At 40.4% G+C, this 16,558-nt stretch overlaps 2 protein-coding genes across 8 annotated transcripts in view; both read right to left on the bottom strand.

Moving 5' to 3' along the window:
* Positions 1-239: 239 nt before the first annotated feature.
* LOC115374150 (myelin-associated glycoprotein-like) lies at positions 240-8,336 on the bottom strand. The gene is made up of 12 exons (XM_030072921.1): positions 8,274-8,336; positions 8,062-8,104; positions 7,551-7,632; positions 6,811-7,179; positions 6,421-6,714; positions 5,044-5,301; positions 4,648-4,917; positions 3,456-3,722; positions 2,486-2,782; positions 2,295-2,385; positions 2,019-2,088; positions 240-1,753 (listed from the first exon to the last, which is right to left on the bottom strand). Exons 3-12 carry the CDS (start codon positions 7,594-7,596, stop codon positions 1,430-1,432), a joined length of 2,286 nt encoding a protein of 761 aa, XP_029928781.1. The 5' UTR covers positions 7,597-7,632; positions 8,062-8,104; positions 8,274-8,336; the 3' UTR covers positions 240-1,429.
* Positions 8,337-11,189: 2,853 nt separating this feature from the next.
* Positions 11,190-16,558, bottom strand: part of phldb3 (pleckstrin homology-like domain, family B, member 3) — a 28,387-nt gene continuing 23,018 nt past the window's right edge. For 5 of the 7 annotated variants that reach the window (XM_030072608.1, XM_030072611.1, XM_030072607.1 and 2 more), the window contains exons 11-15: positions 15,626-15,713; positions 14,813-14,950; positions 13,625-13,835; positions 12,869-12,954; positions 11,190-11,713 (exon numbers count right to left, since the gene is read on the bottom strand). In XM_030072608.1, the coding sequence (XP_029928468.1) occupies positions 11,579-11,713; positions 12,869-12,954; positions 13,625-13,835; positions 14,813-14,950; positions 15,626-15,713 (658 nt within the window). In that variant the 3' untranslated portion in view covers positions 11,190-11,578. The remainder of the gene's footprint in view (positions 11,714-12,868; positions 12,955-13,624; positions 13,836-14,812; positions 14,951-15,625; positions 15,714-16,558) is intronic. The other 2 variants (XM_030072612.1, XM_030072613.1) reach the window with 1 other exon arrangement.

The following is a 16,558-nucleotide window of genomic DNA, read 5'->3' as shown; positions in this document are numbered from 1 at the left end:
CCACAACAATCGCAATATCCCTGCTTTGATTTTAGCTCCTGCTAAAATTGCTGACTTATTTTAAATACAGTACTTATGCCTTATTATTATTAATATTGTTGTTGTTGTTGTTGTTGTTATCATTATTATTATTATTATTATTATTATTATTATTATTTACCAGTGTGAATACTTTTTTTTTTTTTTTTTTTTTTTTTTAAACAAAAACCAATCAAAAGCTATCAATAAAATGTGTTTGGAAGATATCACTCTATCTCTACCTTTTTTTTAAAATTTAATTTAATTGAACATTTGTTTTCACACTATGCATAAATAGCTATCAAATAATAAATTAACAAAGGCAACTTTAAGAGAAACATTAGCGCTATTATTAAACCTGAACAAACAGTAGACAGATTAATGAGGCAGCAGTGTATCTACAGTGGTAAAATGAGGACTATACACAAGAATAAAGTTCATGTTTTAACAAAAAGGAACATTTTACGGTTGATTGTGGGGAGAGAGGAAGTTGGTGACCTTGACATTTTGTCCCCAGCATGCAGGTTAACATTAACGCCTGTGGTGTGTGGTCGGTTTTATACCTCATGAAAAGGTACACAATGTGATATTTTGCTTGTTCAAAGGTGTAAATGATCTTTTACGCAGCACCGGGGGTTCTCGCTCCCCAGCACACACTCACATGCACACATACACACACGCACACACAAAACACACACATAGCCAGACTGATGCCAGCCGCGCTAGTCAGTGGAGAGTGGTGTTAGCAGGCTAAGGATGGCCCTTTTTTTTTAAATTTGTTGTTCATGTGAGCAACATATGCTGTGTTTCACTAATTTACCTTCAACAGTTACTGCAGCATCACATTGCTGCTTTTGCTTTCAACCTTTGGGACCATTATGACTTGTTGCATGGACAGTCTGCAGCCTAAAATGTATGTTTGCCTTGTTTCCTATGGTTGTTGCTTGACTTAATACTTCTTGCAGTTCTTTTACACTAAACATTTCAACTTCATGTGCTGACATAAGTTGTGCTGCAGTAGAAAAATACAACCTCTAGCCATGATAAATGAAATTCTACTAAGCTTTTAACTATGTCTGTAATACAGATGTGGACAGCAATAGTAGCTAGATGGTACTAAAACATCATAAAATTACATAGTTTGCCTATAAGGTAATTTACATAATGTTTCATGCTAGCTAATCAGCAGTCAGAGGAGAGAGACAAAAAGAAGTAAGAGATAGAAAGAAAGAAAATTTTGATGAGACAACAGTTGGGAGCTGGGCGTGAAGCTGCAGCTTCACCGGGCCACCTCCACGCCTGCAGGCTCCAGCAGGTTGTTCTGCTCACAATGCCTTAGCTGGTCCTCCCCTGACAGCTGAGCATTAAAGTGAGATGTAGTCAAGTCCGGTGGTTGTGGGAGCCCGTTTCCCTACGGCTGTGGCACAGTCTCCTCACTGGCTTGACCTTCGTGGTCGCTAACGTCTTTCTCCTGTCCAAAATCAGTGTCTGCAACCGCCTCCTCGTCTTTCTCCTTCTCTCCGATGCTTTCTCTGGAGTGCAAGCGGATCTCTGCGTACTCGGCGGTCTTGGACGCCAAGCCTCTGATCTCCCCTTCCCCAGGCTGGCCCTTTGCTCTGGCCTGGAGTTTAGCAAAGTCCACATTGGCATAGTGGAGGGCATGTTCCTCGCCTCCTCCCTCCGCCTCCATCATGGCTTTATTGGCATAAATCGTCTCCACATGTGAAGAGTTGGTCTAAGGCACAACACACAGATAGAGAGATAAGCTTGCCTCAGCAGTGGAATAGACATGAAGAGGAGTTTATTACCATGGCCTTTTTGTGCAGTAATGTTGACATCTGGTCCACCAGTGTCAGAGCAAATTCATTTTACCTTAAGCTTTATCGGTGCCATTGCAGAATTATTTCATGCATGCAGAATGTGTAAAGGTTCCCATCTGTGCGTATGTGTGCCTGTGTGAGCTTTTACATGCCTGCACTCCTGTATAAGTTTACACTCACCTCATTAGTAACCAAGATATCTGAAGTGTCCACCCCTTGGCGTTCAGGTGAAAGGTGACCTTTCCTCCTCCTGAGACCAACACAAAATGTCATTATCAGTAATAACATCGAAAGTGTTTCTGATGTTGATCTGAATCTCTTTCTTGAAGGGTATATTTGAGGCATAACTAGGGGCGCCCACGATCACACATGAAACTGGATTTCAAACACAAGTGCCACAACATTACTTTTGGGCTCAACTTCCTGCTAAATACTCAGTGTTTCTGATTCACTCACTTGTGAACGATTAGCTGCAGGAAAACACACACGAGCATCATCCCCACTGCCCCTGCCACCGAGCCAATTAACAGAGACATGGTATGGAAGCCTGTAGAGTCCAAATAGTGCAATATAGAGTCAATAAAACCAGGAGGAGGAGTTTTAAATAAGAGAGAAGTCAATTATAAATGAAGCAAAGATTCCTCTACCTATCGGAGGTTCAGCAGATGACACGTTGAATGCCAGACTGTCAGATCCCATTGAGTTGGAGCTGAGGCAGACCAGAGTGGGTATGTCATCACCTACTCGGCGCAAGGTGATTAGGCTCCTCATGCCTGTGCTCCCCAAAGGCACCTCCCTGATTGGGATGTCGGCAGAGTGATTGAGAAGCTCTCCAGCCAATTCCCACACCAGGGAGGGACGCGGGTTTCCTTGGCTGTCGCAGGTACATCTGATCTGGGATAAAACCCTGACGCACTGGGAGGAGGGGAGGATCTCAGAAGAAACTGAAAAGGCAATCAAGAGCACGTTCCAGTTATAAATTGCATTGATTAAAAAAACCCTCCTGATTAGACCTGATTGAGTCCACACAGTCAAATTCTGACACCCAAGTTGTGGCCCAACATTTTACGCCACAATTTTTTTTTTTTTTTTTTTGTGCTAAAAAATGTTTAAACCATCTAATATGGAACAAAATGCAATAACAGTGATATTTTCTAATCCTTATCACTCCATTTATAAATGGAGTATGAAATAGTTCACCTTATGTTATTGTCATATTTCATTGTGGCGTTTCAGTTTTTGCAAGTCTTTTTTTGGGGCTTAAAATGTTAGCCTTAAACTAACTCCTGTTTATCTAACTAACTTTGCATCTAACTTTGCACTTTGAGATCATTTATTTGATGTAAAGTGCGTTATAAATTAAATTTATTATTATTATTATTAACTACCTGGTCGTTCAAACAACTAGCCACAATGTCCATATAATGATATCAATGGTGGCACGCGCATCATGCCATCTTGCGTCATGAAATCCAAATGATCCCTTACCGATCCCAGCTACCCGTCAGATGTTTGATGAATGAGGGAGTGCAGCATGCATGCAAAACGTCCTTAGATAAATAAAGGCTTCTGAGGAAATTCAACAGGTATATAAACACCTGAAAACAAATTACTCACATGTTACATCAATGCTGGCATGCTCTGAGTTTTCGGCTCCATGGTCATTCTGAGCTTCGCAGTAGTATTCATCGGCTGAGAGCCTTGTCGTGTTGAAGGTGAGCTCTCTCTCAGACCCTATCACCTCCTTTTCTCCATCGCTGACCCGGTACCAGGTGAAGTTCTGCACCGCTGGGTTGCCTGTGCTGTGGCAGGTCAGAGTCACAGCGCTGCCCTCTGGCACCGAAACAGGGGGATCGACTGACAATGAGGTGTTCTTGGGCGGATCTGAAAGAAATCAGTCAATCCATGGACTGTTGTGAAAGTCATGAAAATGCAGAGTCAATGTCGGTAACAATTTACTTTTTCAGTTGGCTCATGCGTAGATAGGTTGAGTTGTAAGACTTGCAATAAGCTGAAATGATCTGTTCATTAGTTGCAGACTGCACATGGAACTCACATTGCACAGTATGTCTACTGATTGTGTCTCCATCAGGAATACTGAGCAGATTTTGCCCAAAGCACATAATTTGCGGTATCTCATTCATGGTAGTTTCATGATTTCTAGTGCAACCATTTTGCACATCTCAATAAGGAGACACCAACGGCAAAGAAAAACATCATAAGCTACATGAAGTGAGCTGCAGAGCTGCATATCACTGCTTAAATATCCCAACAATTAACTTTTTAAAATACAAGTTAGAGACCAATTTGTATTTTACATAAATAGATAGATAGATGACATGTTACTATGGCCCCGTCAAAATAAAGATTGTTCAGTGTTCAGTTTTGAGTGATTTATGCTTTCACTAAACTGAAATGGTCTTTTTGTCATAGGCAGACCACGGTTTGAAACCACATCCTAATAATGAAACACCAATGGCAAAAGGCAACAAGCATCTATACATAGATTAACACACTAGCACACATGTGGACATACAACAGACCTCAGTCATGGCAGGCTATTGACACAGAAAAGATTTGAGGTTGTCACGCAACACGACAATGGGTGCCTGTCCATGGTCCAGACACTGCAGTGTTGCTCTGAGACTGAAGGTTTGGCACCAGGCTACATGTGGGTAACCACAGCTGGACTTATGTAACCGCTGTCTCAAGACATTGGGCCATATTCACTGCATGAAATCACTGGGAATGTACAGTGTTTTGTGTTTAACGTGTCAATCAGTGTCGTTATTGTGGAACATGAACTCACACTGAACATCCAGTTGAAATGCTGTCGATTTTTCTTCTCCATGGTCATTTTTTGCCTCACAGTAGTATTCGCCACTGTGGCTTGGGTCAGCACGGTCTATAACTAGGGTCGGTCCAGACTCTGACATGTCCTCATCTTCTCCGTCGACTCTGTACCAGGTGTAGTTTGTCACCGCTGGGTTGGCATGGCTGTTACAGGTCAGAGTGACAGAGTTGCCCTCCAGCACTGGGCCAGATGGGTCAACGCTCACTGTGGTGTTCTTGGGGGAAACTGGAAAACCAGTGAACATTTATTGATAGTCATCAGTTATGTACGTGTGACATTTAGCCAACAGCAATACAATTTAAATGACAGTTATGCATGTGTGTCATCTTTTCATCCCTCCGTCTGACTTACATTCCACATCTATCTGAATGACGGATGAGTTTTGGGTCCCGTACATGTTTCTGGCCTCACAGTAAAAGTGGCTGTTGTCCTCTGAGGCCTTGGTCGTAAACCTTTTCCTAGAACCCACAGCTGTCACCTGGTCTCCGTCCACTCTGTACCAGGTGTAGCTGTCCACTGATGGATTTGCATTACTACTGCAGGTCAGAGTGACTGAGTCATCTTCCAGTACTGGACCAGGGAGACTGACTGATGTGTTATTTGGTGGATCTGGAAGAGAATTGTGAATCATACATCACATCACATCACATCACATCATAGAAAGTATGACATAACATAGTGTATCCTAAAGTAACACGACCCAATCAGCATGGCATGTGGCAGGTCATGTCATAATATTCATAACATAAATTGGCATGGTGTGACATGACAACTTAACATCTCATCCCAGAGATTGCTAATGACGCAACATGAAAAGACAACATAATCTGACATAACATGACATGGCATGAAATGACCTGACATAATATGACAGAGCATATGACATGAAATAACATGACATGACATACATGATATTACATGGTGTGACATAATCTGACATAACATGAAATGACATGACGTGACACAATCTGGTGTGACATGACATAGCATGGCATGATCTGACATGACATGACGTAACATGACATGGAATAACATAGCATGATATGACATGCTATAGCACGATGTTACATAACATAACATGAAATGACATGAAATAATCTGACATAACAGTCTAGGACATGATATGACATGTCATGGAATGATGTGTCATAATCTGACATGAAATTATCTGTCATAATCTGACATGACATGACATAACATAGCATGATATGACATGACAGCACATGATGTGCCATAATCCAACATGACATAACATAGCATGATATGACATGACATGGCATGATGTATCATAATCCGACATGACATAATATAGCATACTATGACATGATATGACATGACATGACATGGCATGATGTATCATAATCCGACATAACATAATATAGCATATTATGACATAATATGGCATGATGTGACATGACATAACATGAAATGACATGACATAATCTGACATAGCATAACAGTCTATGATATGATATGGCATGATATGACATGACATGGCATGATGTGTCATAATCTGACATGACATGATGTGTTATAATATGACATGACATTATGTGTCATATAATCTGACATGACATGACATGACATAGCATGAAATGACATAACATAGCATGATATGACATGACATGGCATGATGTGACATGACAAAACATGAAATGACATGACATAATCTGACATGAAATGACATGGCATGACATAACATGACATAAAAATAAAGATGATACTCACAAAAAACACTGATAGTCAAACTTTTTTCAAATAAAAGGTCAGTGCCGGCTTGTCGTTTGTAGAGAGCGGCACAGGTGATCTTCTGTCTGTGGTGGAGGGGAGAAGCTGTGAAGTTCACTACAGAGGTCATGGCTTTATTCTCCAGCTGCTCCTCACTTTCTCCCACGCCGGGTGTCCATGTCAGGCTTGGGGGCAGAATGGGACACGGCGTAGGAGCAGAGCAGCTCAGTTTCACTGAGCTCCCCTCCTCGACCTCCACTCTGGATGGAGTTATGGTGGGTTTTGACAGTGAATCTGAGAAGTAAAATAATAAAGAATGGGCAGATTATCTACAGAATTTTTTTCAGTGGGTGAAACAGAAGATGCAACAGAATCATAAGGAGCAAGAACCTCTCATTATAATCTTGACGCTGTCTCTAAAGTTGAACTTCAGGCTGTTGTCACATTCAAGTCTGAAGTAATAGTCGTCATAGTGGTTGGATGGAAGGTTGTGGAAGATGGTGGTGCAGTCTTTCTCTAGAAGGTTCCCTGTTAGGTTTCCTTGCACAATGTTTACGTTCGCGTTTGCACCAGTGAGACTTGAGTCAAACACCTGAATTCGGCTCCAGCTTCCTCTCTTCCATATGGCTTTACATGTGTTATCTAGGGCTGATTCCCAAGACATGGGCAGGTGAAAATTGCAGGGGATGATCACACAGGATCCACCCAGTCCCTCTATACTCTGGGGCATGGATGCTGTCCAGTCCTGGCATAAAATACCTGGGGTGAAACAGGTACAATAAATGTCTCAAAAAGACCTGCCAAAAATGCAAACATTCAATGACCTCTGTATTCCAATAAAATTCAAATAAATAACTCATTGGAATAATAGAAAAAGTGATTTTTTTTTCTGAAACCATCAAAAGGAAATTACTAAAACTATCTGAAAATACACACAAAACAAAACTTTACAGCAAAAAAAAAAAAAAAAAAAAAAAAAACATTAAAAGACATCTGGGAGATAATGACAAGCGTTATGCTTTAAAAGTAAATCTTATTAACAGTTATAATTGGCAATCAAGGCGTGCACGTCTCTATGGTATTTATATATTAGGAAATATTTCAGAGTGATCAAATGTGGAATAGCTTACCTTGAAGTAGACAGCATAAGAGAATAACCTTTACAGCACCAGGCATGCTTTTCTGTCAGGTTGAGGATCCGATGGGTAAGTACTGAGTAGAGAGGACATTAGTTTATTTATTTAGTTATTTTTTTCTTGTGTTAACTTTTTATTATCACTCAGGTAAAAGAATTCCTTACAGTTGTGGCTGCCCATAATCGATTTGTGTGTGTGTGTGTGTGTGAAATGTTAAATAAATTTCATTTGATTTAAATATGTAAGCTTCATCTGATCTTTTTTTTCTTTTAAACTTTCACCCAGTCAACTTTTAGTTTTCATGGCCAGAAATAATAGCGGCTGTGTGTGTACTGCTTATAGCTTGTGAGAAAGACATTACATTATCAGTTGAACATAGTTTTTCATATGTATTTAAATATTTAAATCTGTCTATAAATAGATCAAGTGAGACTTTAAGCTCATGTAATGATGTTCTACCCACTGGTGATCATTAATTTTCTCTTGCAAAAAAATTCAGTCTTACCTCAAAGCCAACAGTGAAGTTCAGCATATGGTATCTTTATTTTCTGGATGAAGAGCAAAAACAGCAGAGGATTCCTCTTTGTCACACACAGAGAAAATTGCCACATGCCACGCAATAATTTCACCACAGATTATTATTATTATTATTATTATTATTATTATTATTATTATTAAGACTGGAAATGGAGTGGAATAAAGGTTTTAACATCCTACCAGCATTGACCGTCCAGTTCAAATCCAAACATCGGCTCCGTCATCCCAAACTCTCACTGTTTCTGGATGGCACAACACACACCAGTCAGAGTCAAGGGGAGTGGCACTCAGCACAGGAACAGGAGTTTTTTTTTTTCCTTTTTTTTTTCTTTTCCTAAAGCTAGTGGATTTCTGTTTTACATTACCATGTCAGTTATTAGCTAATCATTATGTTACGCATCTTTTAAATATGAGAAATAGTGTTTTACTGTCAGCACAGCTCTATAATACATCATTAGTGTGTGTGTGACTTCCTGTTGAGCAATCAATTTACTGCTCATGGTGGATGAATTCAGCATCACTAATACTTGATCTAGACATTACATAAACTAAAGTGTCAAACCTTTTGCAAAATTATACCGAAAGATTACAAAAAAAGTGAGAGCTGATGGGAATATATGTATTGCAAAACAATTAGTGTTGCAACATTCGCACAGGCTTTAACGGAGGCACAGCCAACATGAGTGTTTTATTCAGCATTTTCCTCATTTAGAGTTAAAGAGGAAGTGAATGGAATGGAACAAGCACATTTTCTTCAAAAAATGAAAAAAAAAAAAAGCCTCTCGCTTGCATATTTTATATAAGCAGTTCAAAAGGGCAACATAACCGCGGCTGGTCAAGTTCAAGTTCAAGTCCTGTAATTGTCTTTTTTGGATTTTAGTGAAGTGATAAAGAGCTAAAACAGACCGATGGAGGCAAAGGGTATTTGAGACAAGCACAATTAAATAATTCTCTACCACAGTACTCATAGCAGCATTATTTTTTTTTTCAGGTAAAGAACTTTATAACTCCTTTTTCTGTAACTAACTAGTAGTAATAGTAATAATAGTAGTATTAGTAGCTAGCGGTGGCAGTAATAATAATCTCATTCTCTCATATTCAGTTTTAAAAATCCTGTTCTTAAAACAAGTAAAAACATCTGACAGTGGGATGAGATAATCCCATATATCAGTAATCCCAAACAGCAGTAGTAGCAATAGTTACATCTGTTCTCAACAAGTGGATAAGTAAATCATGACTATAACGACGAATCAATTATCTATACTGTAATGAATTTTCCACTGACTGTTTGACAAATGAGGCAGACTCTGTGCTGATCTGTGTATCTGTTGTGTCTATGCTGATGGCCACACATTTTGGAGCAGAAACACTCACAAGAGAAACATTCAAATTCGCTCAAATGTGCTGCATGCTGCATGAGAACTCACTGTTGTGGCTGTGCGTAGATGGTCGTAGTAAACTTCCTCTATGGCCTGGAAGTAGATCACTCCCTTCAGTTTCCTCTCGTCACAGTCTGCAGCGCGGCAGGAAGAGGGCAAAGAGAGAGCAGATTACAGCAGACTCACTGGTGATTTTCACTGATTTTAACTCGACTGAACTGTGAACACAGCCACGCTGCAAAAAAAAAATCTGTCTTCACAAGTCATTTTGATTTACATTCAGTTTTTAAATCTTGTTTTTCTTAAAGCATGTGAAAAAAAATCTACCAGTAGGATGAGATAATCCCAAAATAATGCCACTTGCTTATTTATCTCAATGCTTCATCAATCAACCTGTTTCCAGAGTTTTCCTGAATCAAGTTTCCTTTTCTTGAAACTCCTGGGCTGATCTGCCTTATTCTGCCGTTTCCACATATTTATGCTTGTTCCCAGAAAAAATCAACAAGTGTAATTACCTCATCCCACTGGAAGATTTTATGACCATAATATTTCATTAAGATTTAATATGGGACTACATGAATGTTTACATGGATTTTTTTGCAGTGCAGTGTGAAAAAAACATAATATACTACAGAGGGAAAACAAAGGTGTTCATGTAATATAATCTCCCATAAGGCTTCCTTTGAGAGAGTTAGAAGGCTTCCATTCAGTGCACACACACACACACATGAACACACATACACACACACATACACACACACAGGCTAAGTCAAACACAGTCCCTCCCGGCCAGTCTAACCTGTATAGTAGTCTACACTGTAATGAATTTTCCACTGACTGTTTGATTAATCAGATTATTTTCTGAGATGTCTGTTGTGTTGGGCAGAGACAGTGGAGGCAGACAGGAGAGGAAGGGGGGATGACATGCAGCAAAGAGTCCGAGCTGATATCAAACCCGGGCCGTCTCAGGTAAAATAAAAATAATCACCTGTCACTTCAGCCTGAACTTCCTGAAAGGCTGAAGGAGTGAGTGAGCTGATTTATTTTCTTAATTATGATGGCAGGCCGGATCCTGAAGGCTCTAAAAATGACCATGGAATAATCAAAAAGGATCTACAAGAAAATGATAATCAGAAATTTAAAAACACTGCAAATACTCTATATCGGCCCCTCATTTTGGTTTACATCTCTCTCTCTCTCTCACACACACACACACACACACAAGCAGTCTTCAACAAGCCACTGTCAGATCACACTGTCTGCAATTCCAAAAGTGATCTCACAGCGGCAACAAAGAGCTAAATATGTTTTGTCATGTTTCAACAGGAAGCAATTCGTGTTGAAAGTATGAAAATACATTCAGTGTGAAGCACTGTGTAGACTAGTTTGGTTGATTTAGCAGCAAAGAGCCCATCTCTATCCTGAAACGCCCAAAAATAATGCACTAAATAGTCTAAAACAACATAACCCAAAACAACAATACACAAACATATATGAATCTTGGGTGTTTTAATTCACACCGTCCTCTGTGTTATTATTCCACTGCTATGTGGGAGTGTAAAGATGTTCACCTTCATTAAAAGTGACAAAACAAACGAACCCCAAGTGTTTACAAAGAAACTTTTTAATAGTGCAGTCAGAACAGTGTATCCTTTCATTCATCGCATCCATATACATGTCCAAATAATAACTTAAACCATGACAATTTAATGTACAGTGTGTGTTTTTCTTTTGTTTTAATGAAAATCAGTATAATAGAAATTCTAATGTAGTGTACGCTGGTCCTGTAATACTGGACTGTGACCACCAGGGGGAGACCATGTCCAAACAGAGAGCTCCCTCCACACCCTGAGATGAAGAGACCCAATCTGTTGTCGTGTAAATCTGGCTGTGGTTTGTATCAGGCATCAGTTTGGTAACAGTTTCCTCCAAAGTTCACGTGCCTCGTCTGCTCGGTCCGTTTTGGCGCTCTGAAACGTTTTACACCCCGAACCACAGCGACAAACACGACCGGTCCCCTAGTCGCCCGGCTGACTTTCCAAACCACAAAAGCAGATTTGGGGAAAAGTGTAGCTTCGCTCGTGGGTCACAGTCGCAGGGCGGAGGTCAGTACCGGCTGTGCTCGTCTGTTGCCGTGACGATGACGTCCATCCAGATCCTCATGGCCTCGGCGCTGGGAGCCACCAGGAAGAAGAGACGCTCGTACGTCTTCACGCAGAAGGTCAGGCTGGGCCGTGGAGACTGAAGGGCACAGAGCCACAATCATAAGATCATCAGTTGCACTACATACTCATTTTATTGACTCCAAATCATTTAAATAATCAAATAAACAACTGGGACAAACAGTAGTCTGTATATAATTTCTACTCAGCTGAAAAAGGCTCTTCCAAGAACTTAGTGACAATGAAACTGCATTTTGAGAGCTGCTTGCTTCCTTAATGTGAAGCATTTCCTGTTGAAATGTGATACCGGGGTGGGACATAATGTGGAAAAAAGGGATAATTAAAAACCATAAACCAGGAGGATATCACTCAGGGAGAGAAAGGCGTTTTACTTGGTGAGATCGTTCACTAATCTGTAATAATTTGTGCCTCCTGGTACACTGAGAACCTGTTTTTCAGAGATATACGTGAGAAGAATTAAATATAGATTACAAGATCAGAGCTCAACCAAATGGCAGATGAAACTCGGCAAGACAAGAGCAAATGAGCTCCCTGGATGCTAAGAAAAATAATTCTGAATGCATATTTTTACATTTGTAAATGGGCGCTTTAAAATACAGGACAATGTGCATCTTCACATATCACACAGGGCACAAACAAAACACACACAAAATGTTTCAAACATAAAGGTCTTCCCTCAGGCTTATGACCTGGAAAGAAGGGAGCCACACCTATAATTAAACAGGTTGGGGTGAAAAAAAAAAAAAAGGTAGGACTAAAGGGGAGTGGCTCCAGTGCACAAAACAGATGGAGATGAAATGCAGTGAGAGCTTCTCTCAAATGCTATTTTCAGCATCCAGGAAGCTCATTTGTGCCTTTCTTGGTGATGTGAGTTAGGGAAAAATTTTTGCAATTTTTTTGACATAAATTGGCAGAGCTGTTTGAGACACAACAGGCTACAAAGGCAAAGAAGTCATCGTTCATTTCAATGTGACTAAAGCCACAGTCTGCAATATTTCTTTACTACTAATTCCCATACAGGAGGGACATTTTAGAGTAAACTCCGATGTCAAAACAGAGAGCATCATCGCTCTAGTCAGACAAATGAGGCAGACTCTGTGTTGATCTGTGAATCTGTTGTGTCTATGCTGATGGCCACACATTTTGGAGCAGAAACACTCAACACTCATAAGAGAAACATTCAAAATGTGCTGCATGCTGCATGAGAACTCACTGTTGTGGCTGTGCGTAGATGGTCGTAGTAAACTTCCTCTATGGCCTGGAAGTAAATCACTCCCTTCAGTTTCCTCTCGTCACAGTCTGCAGCGTGGCAGGAAGAGGGCAAAGAGAGAGCAGATTACAGCAGACTCACTGGTGATTTTCACTGATTTTAACTCGACTGAACTGTGAACACAACCACACTGCAAAAAAAAAAAAAATGTCTTCACAAGTCATTTTGATTTACATTCAGTTTTTAAATCTTGTTTTTCTTAAAGCATGTGAAAAAAAATCTACCAGCAGGATGAGATAATCCCAAAATAATCCCACCTTCTTATTTATCCCAATGCTTCATCAATCAACCTGTTTCCAGAGTTTTCCTGAATCAAGTTTCCTTTTCTTGACACTCCTGGGCTGATCTGCCTTATTCTGCCGTTTCCACATATTTATGCTTGTTCCCAGAAAAAAAAATCAACAACAAGCGGAATTACCTCATCCCACTGGAAGATTTTATGACCGTAATATTTCATTAAGATTTAATTTGGGACTACATGAATGTTTACATGGATTTTTTTTGCAGTGCAGAGTGAAAAAAACATAATATACTACAAAGGGAAAACAAAGGTGTTCATGTAATATAATCTCCCATAAAGCTTCCTTTGAGAGAGTTAGAAGGCTTCCATTCAATGCACACACACACACATGAACACACACACACACACACACACACACACAGGCTAAGTCAAACACAGTTCCTCCCGGCCGGTCTAACCTGTATAGTAAGCTAGTCGTCTGTGGTCCATGTCAAACAGGAACCACCTCCTCCTCCAGGTCTTGACCCTTCCGCCTCGTTTGGTCAGGAAGCCGGCGCAGCGGCGAGAGGTCATGCGCAGGCCCATGCACCCCGAGACCCCGTGACCCAGCGACTCCACATGGGCCCGGAGGTCAAAGTTCGGAGAGAGGAAGAGGGGGAGGCCACGCTGCTGAGGGGACAAATGGAAGCGAGCTTGAGCAGAGTCACGCTGTCGCTCATGGAGTCTGGCGGTAAATGAGGACTGAGTATGTGGCTGCGGTTACACTCGTCACTTCAATGAGACCTTCAGCTGAAATCTGACCAGAGGATTTTATGAGATCACATTGCCGCGTTTGTCTGCTCGGCCTGAAATGCCGTCTTGTGAATTTCTTGTTTCTGCTTTACTTTTTCCTGAGGGGTATTCCTCGAAGCATTAGCAAGTTAGCCAGGCAACTTTACAAAGTGTCACTGAATATCTTCTGAAATGTTATTAGAAATGATTACCAGGAATATCCAACCTTTGTTTCTCAGATTCAAACCACTATCACCAGTATACAGTTACACAGTTACACAGTTAGTTATCTGGCTGACTTTCTAGTCCTGGTTTGTGGAGCACCCTCCCGATCTTCCTGCCTTTAGATTTGTTCACAGTTAGGGTTGCAAAGGGGTGGAAAATGTACGGTAAATTTCCAGAAACTTTCCATGGGCAGTTAAGCTTTGTTTTGTGGTTATATAAAGGTTATATGATGTGTTTTATTACCTGTACTTGACAATTTGAATATTTTTGACACAATTCTCACAAAATACGAAATTTTATCAGGTCGAGTGTAGAGTACTGAAGCATTTCCCTGAATAATACCAAAATATTTACATATTGTCAATATAATCTAAAAACAAACAAACAAACAAAAAAATGGTGCTATTTTTTATATTCTATTCTAAGTCAAAGTGAATGTATTTATTGATTATAATGCAATAATTTTGTCTGACTAATAACAAAGTGAGTAAATAACTGGCTGGATGTGATCAATATACCATCGCTAAAATCTGGGGACGTTTTAAGGATATTTTTTAAGAATATCAAAATGCTCTGACAGTGAGGACTCATTGGGCTTCACATGTCATACGTGTGTGTGTGTGTGTGTGTGTGTGTGTGTGTGTGTGTACCTCTGGGGAGTTTGGGGGAGAACTGGCCTTCAGCTGTGGGTTTGGGTCAGGCTGGTGCGGGCTCTCTGGCGGCTCCGTCCTGGGAGAGGCCAGCTCTCTCTGCCGTTTCTCCTCCTGTAACAACCGCCGCCGCTCTTCCTGGATACACACACACACACACACACACACACACACACACATATAAACTATAGCACATCATAAGCTATAAACGATTTACTGTGGGACTAAACAAACAAACATGTACTGCTGTCCTAAGTCAATAAAAAGAAACCTCACCTGATATTGGTGTGTGAAATACACACTGTGATATTAGTGAGGGTTGATTGAAATGACAACCTTTAGCCTCAACTGACCTAAAAAAATAAAAAAGTGGAATAAGCATGCAGTAGTGAGTCACGCCAATGATAAGAACTAAACCATCAAAGCATGTGCTTATTCCACTTATTTAAATCAGTTGAGTCTAAAGGGTTCTGCAAGTTTGCATAATGCACCTTTAAGTAAACCAAAAAGCTGCTTTCAGTGTTTTGAAATAGTGTCTGAAACCAGCATGATCTAACATTTGAAAGTCATGACTGTGGTGCCCTACCAGCTCGGCCAAGTCACAGGCATACGGCTGTAAATTTGCAGGTTCGATTCCTGCCAATAAGGCGTGCATGCATTGAAAGCGTTCAGCCATCTGCCTGCTGTTTTCTGTTTTCTTGGACCGTCATGTGCGAGCTGTGTGGGCGTCAGCAGTCAGACAGCCATGTCTAATGCAGTGTGTCGGTGGTGATTAGAGCTGCCAGCTAGTGTTTCCCACTGCAGGTGACTCACCCGCTCTCTCAGCAGCCGCTCTCTCTCCGCCTTGGCTTCCCTGAGTTTCTTTTCGATCTCAACCAGGTCCAGCAGTCCTTGGGACGGGCTAAAAGAGGAAGGAAGACTTTTAACATTGTGTCACTATGACCAGCATTTTCAAAATTGCTGCAATTTGAACCAGAATCGCTCTATTGGTCAGGTAAAGTAAATGTAATTAAGTCGTCAACGGCAATATCATCCTTCCTACACACAAAAATATAAAGAGACCAAATAGGATATGTGCTGTTTGGAAAATTGGCTGGATATGTTGTCATGACAGCAAAGCACGTTAAAGGACAGCTACAGACACAATTTAACTGTAAACCTGAGACAAATTCCTGGTATGCAGAAGCACACCCGGCCAGTAAAGTTGAATCTGATTCTGAAAATGTTTTCTTATTACGTGAACTATTCTTAATGTTCGTATAGGTACATTTTGCTGTTTTCTAATAATAACACTAAATTGTATTTGAAGAGTACCTTTCACACATGACATGCAACTCACAGTGCTTTACAGTGAGCAAATAAACTAATCCAATATAGCTGGGAAGCAATAAGAACAACACTTCAAACTCCACCATATTCAGGCTGAAATGCATTGTGAGTGAGCTCTGACCTGAATGCTCGGTGGTATCTGTGCTTTTGTATTTTGGAGAATTAATTTTTACCAAGTGGACACAATGATTTCTGTTACATTATTTTTTTATTCTGCATGCTAGGAAGCCCTGCCCTTTCTTTTTCTCTTTTTTTTTCTTCTAACTCCTGAATGCTGCCAACTATTTCATGCATCCCACCCAACTTTGTCAAACGATCTCATCACATTACTGCATGTTGCTCCAATGCACTGAGGCCTTAAGCTACTATCTACTCAACCCTATACTGCCTACATGCATGAAGCATTTATGCAGCAAA

This window comes from Myripristis murdjan, chromosome 16 (genome assembly GCF_902150065.1).
Source record: "Myripristis murdjan chromosome 16, fMyrMur1.1, whole genome shotgun sequence".
Taxonomy (NCBI): Eukaryota; Metazoa; Chordata; class Actinopteri; order Holocentriformes; family Holocentridae; genus Myripristis; species Myripristis murdjan.
This window is presented reverse-complemented; position numbering and strand designations above follow the sequence as displayed.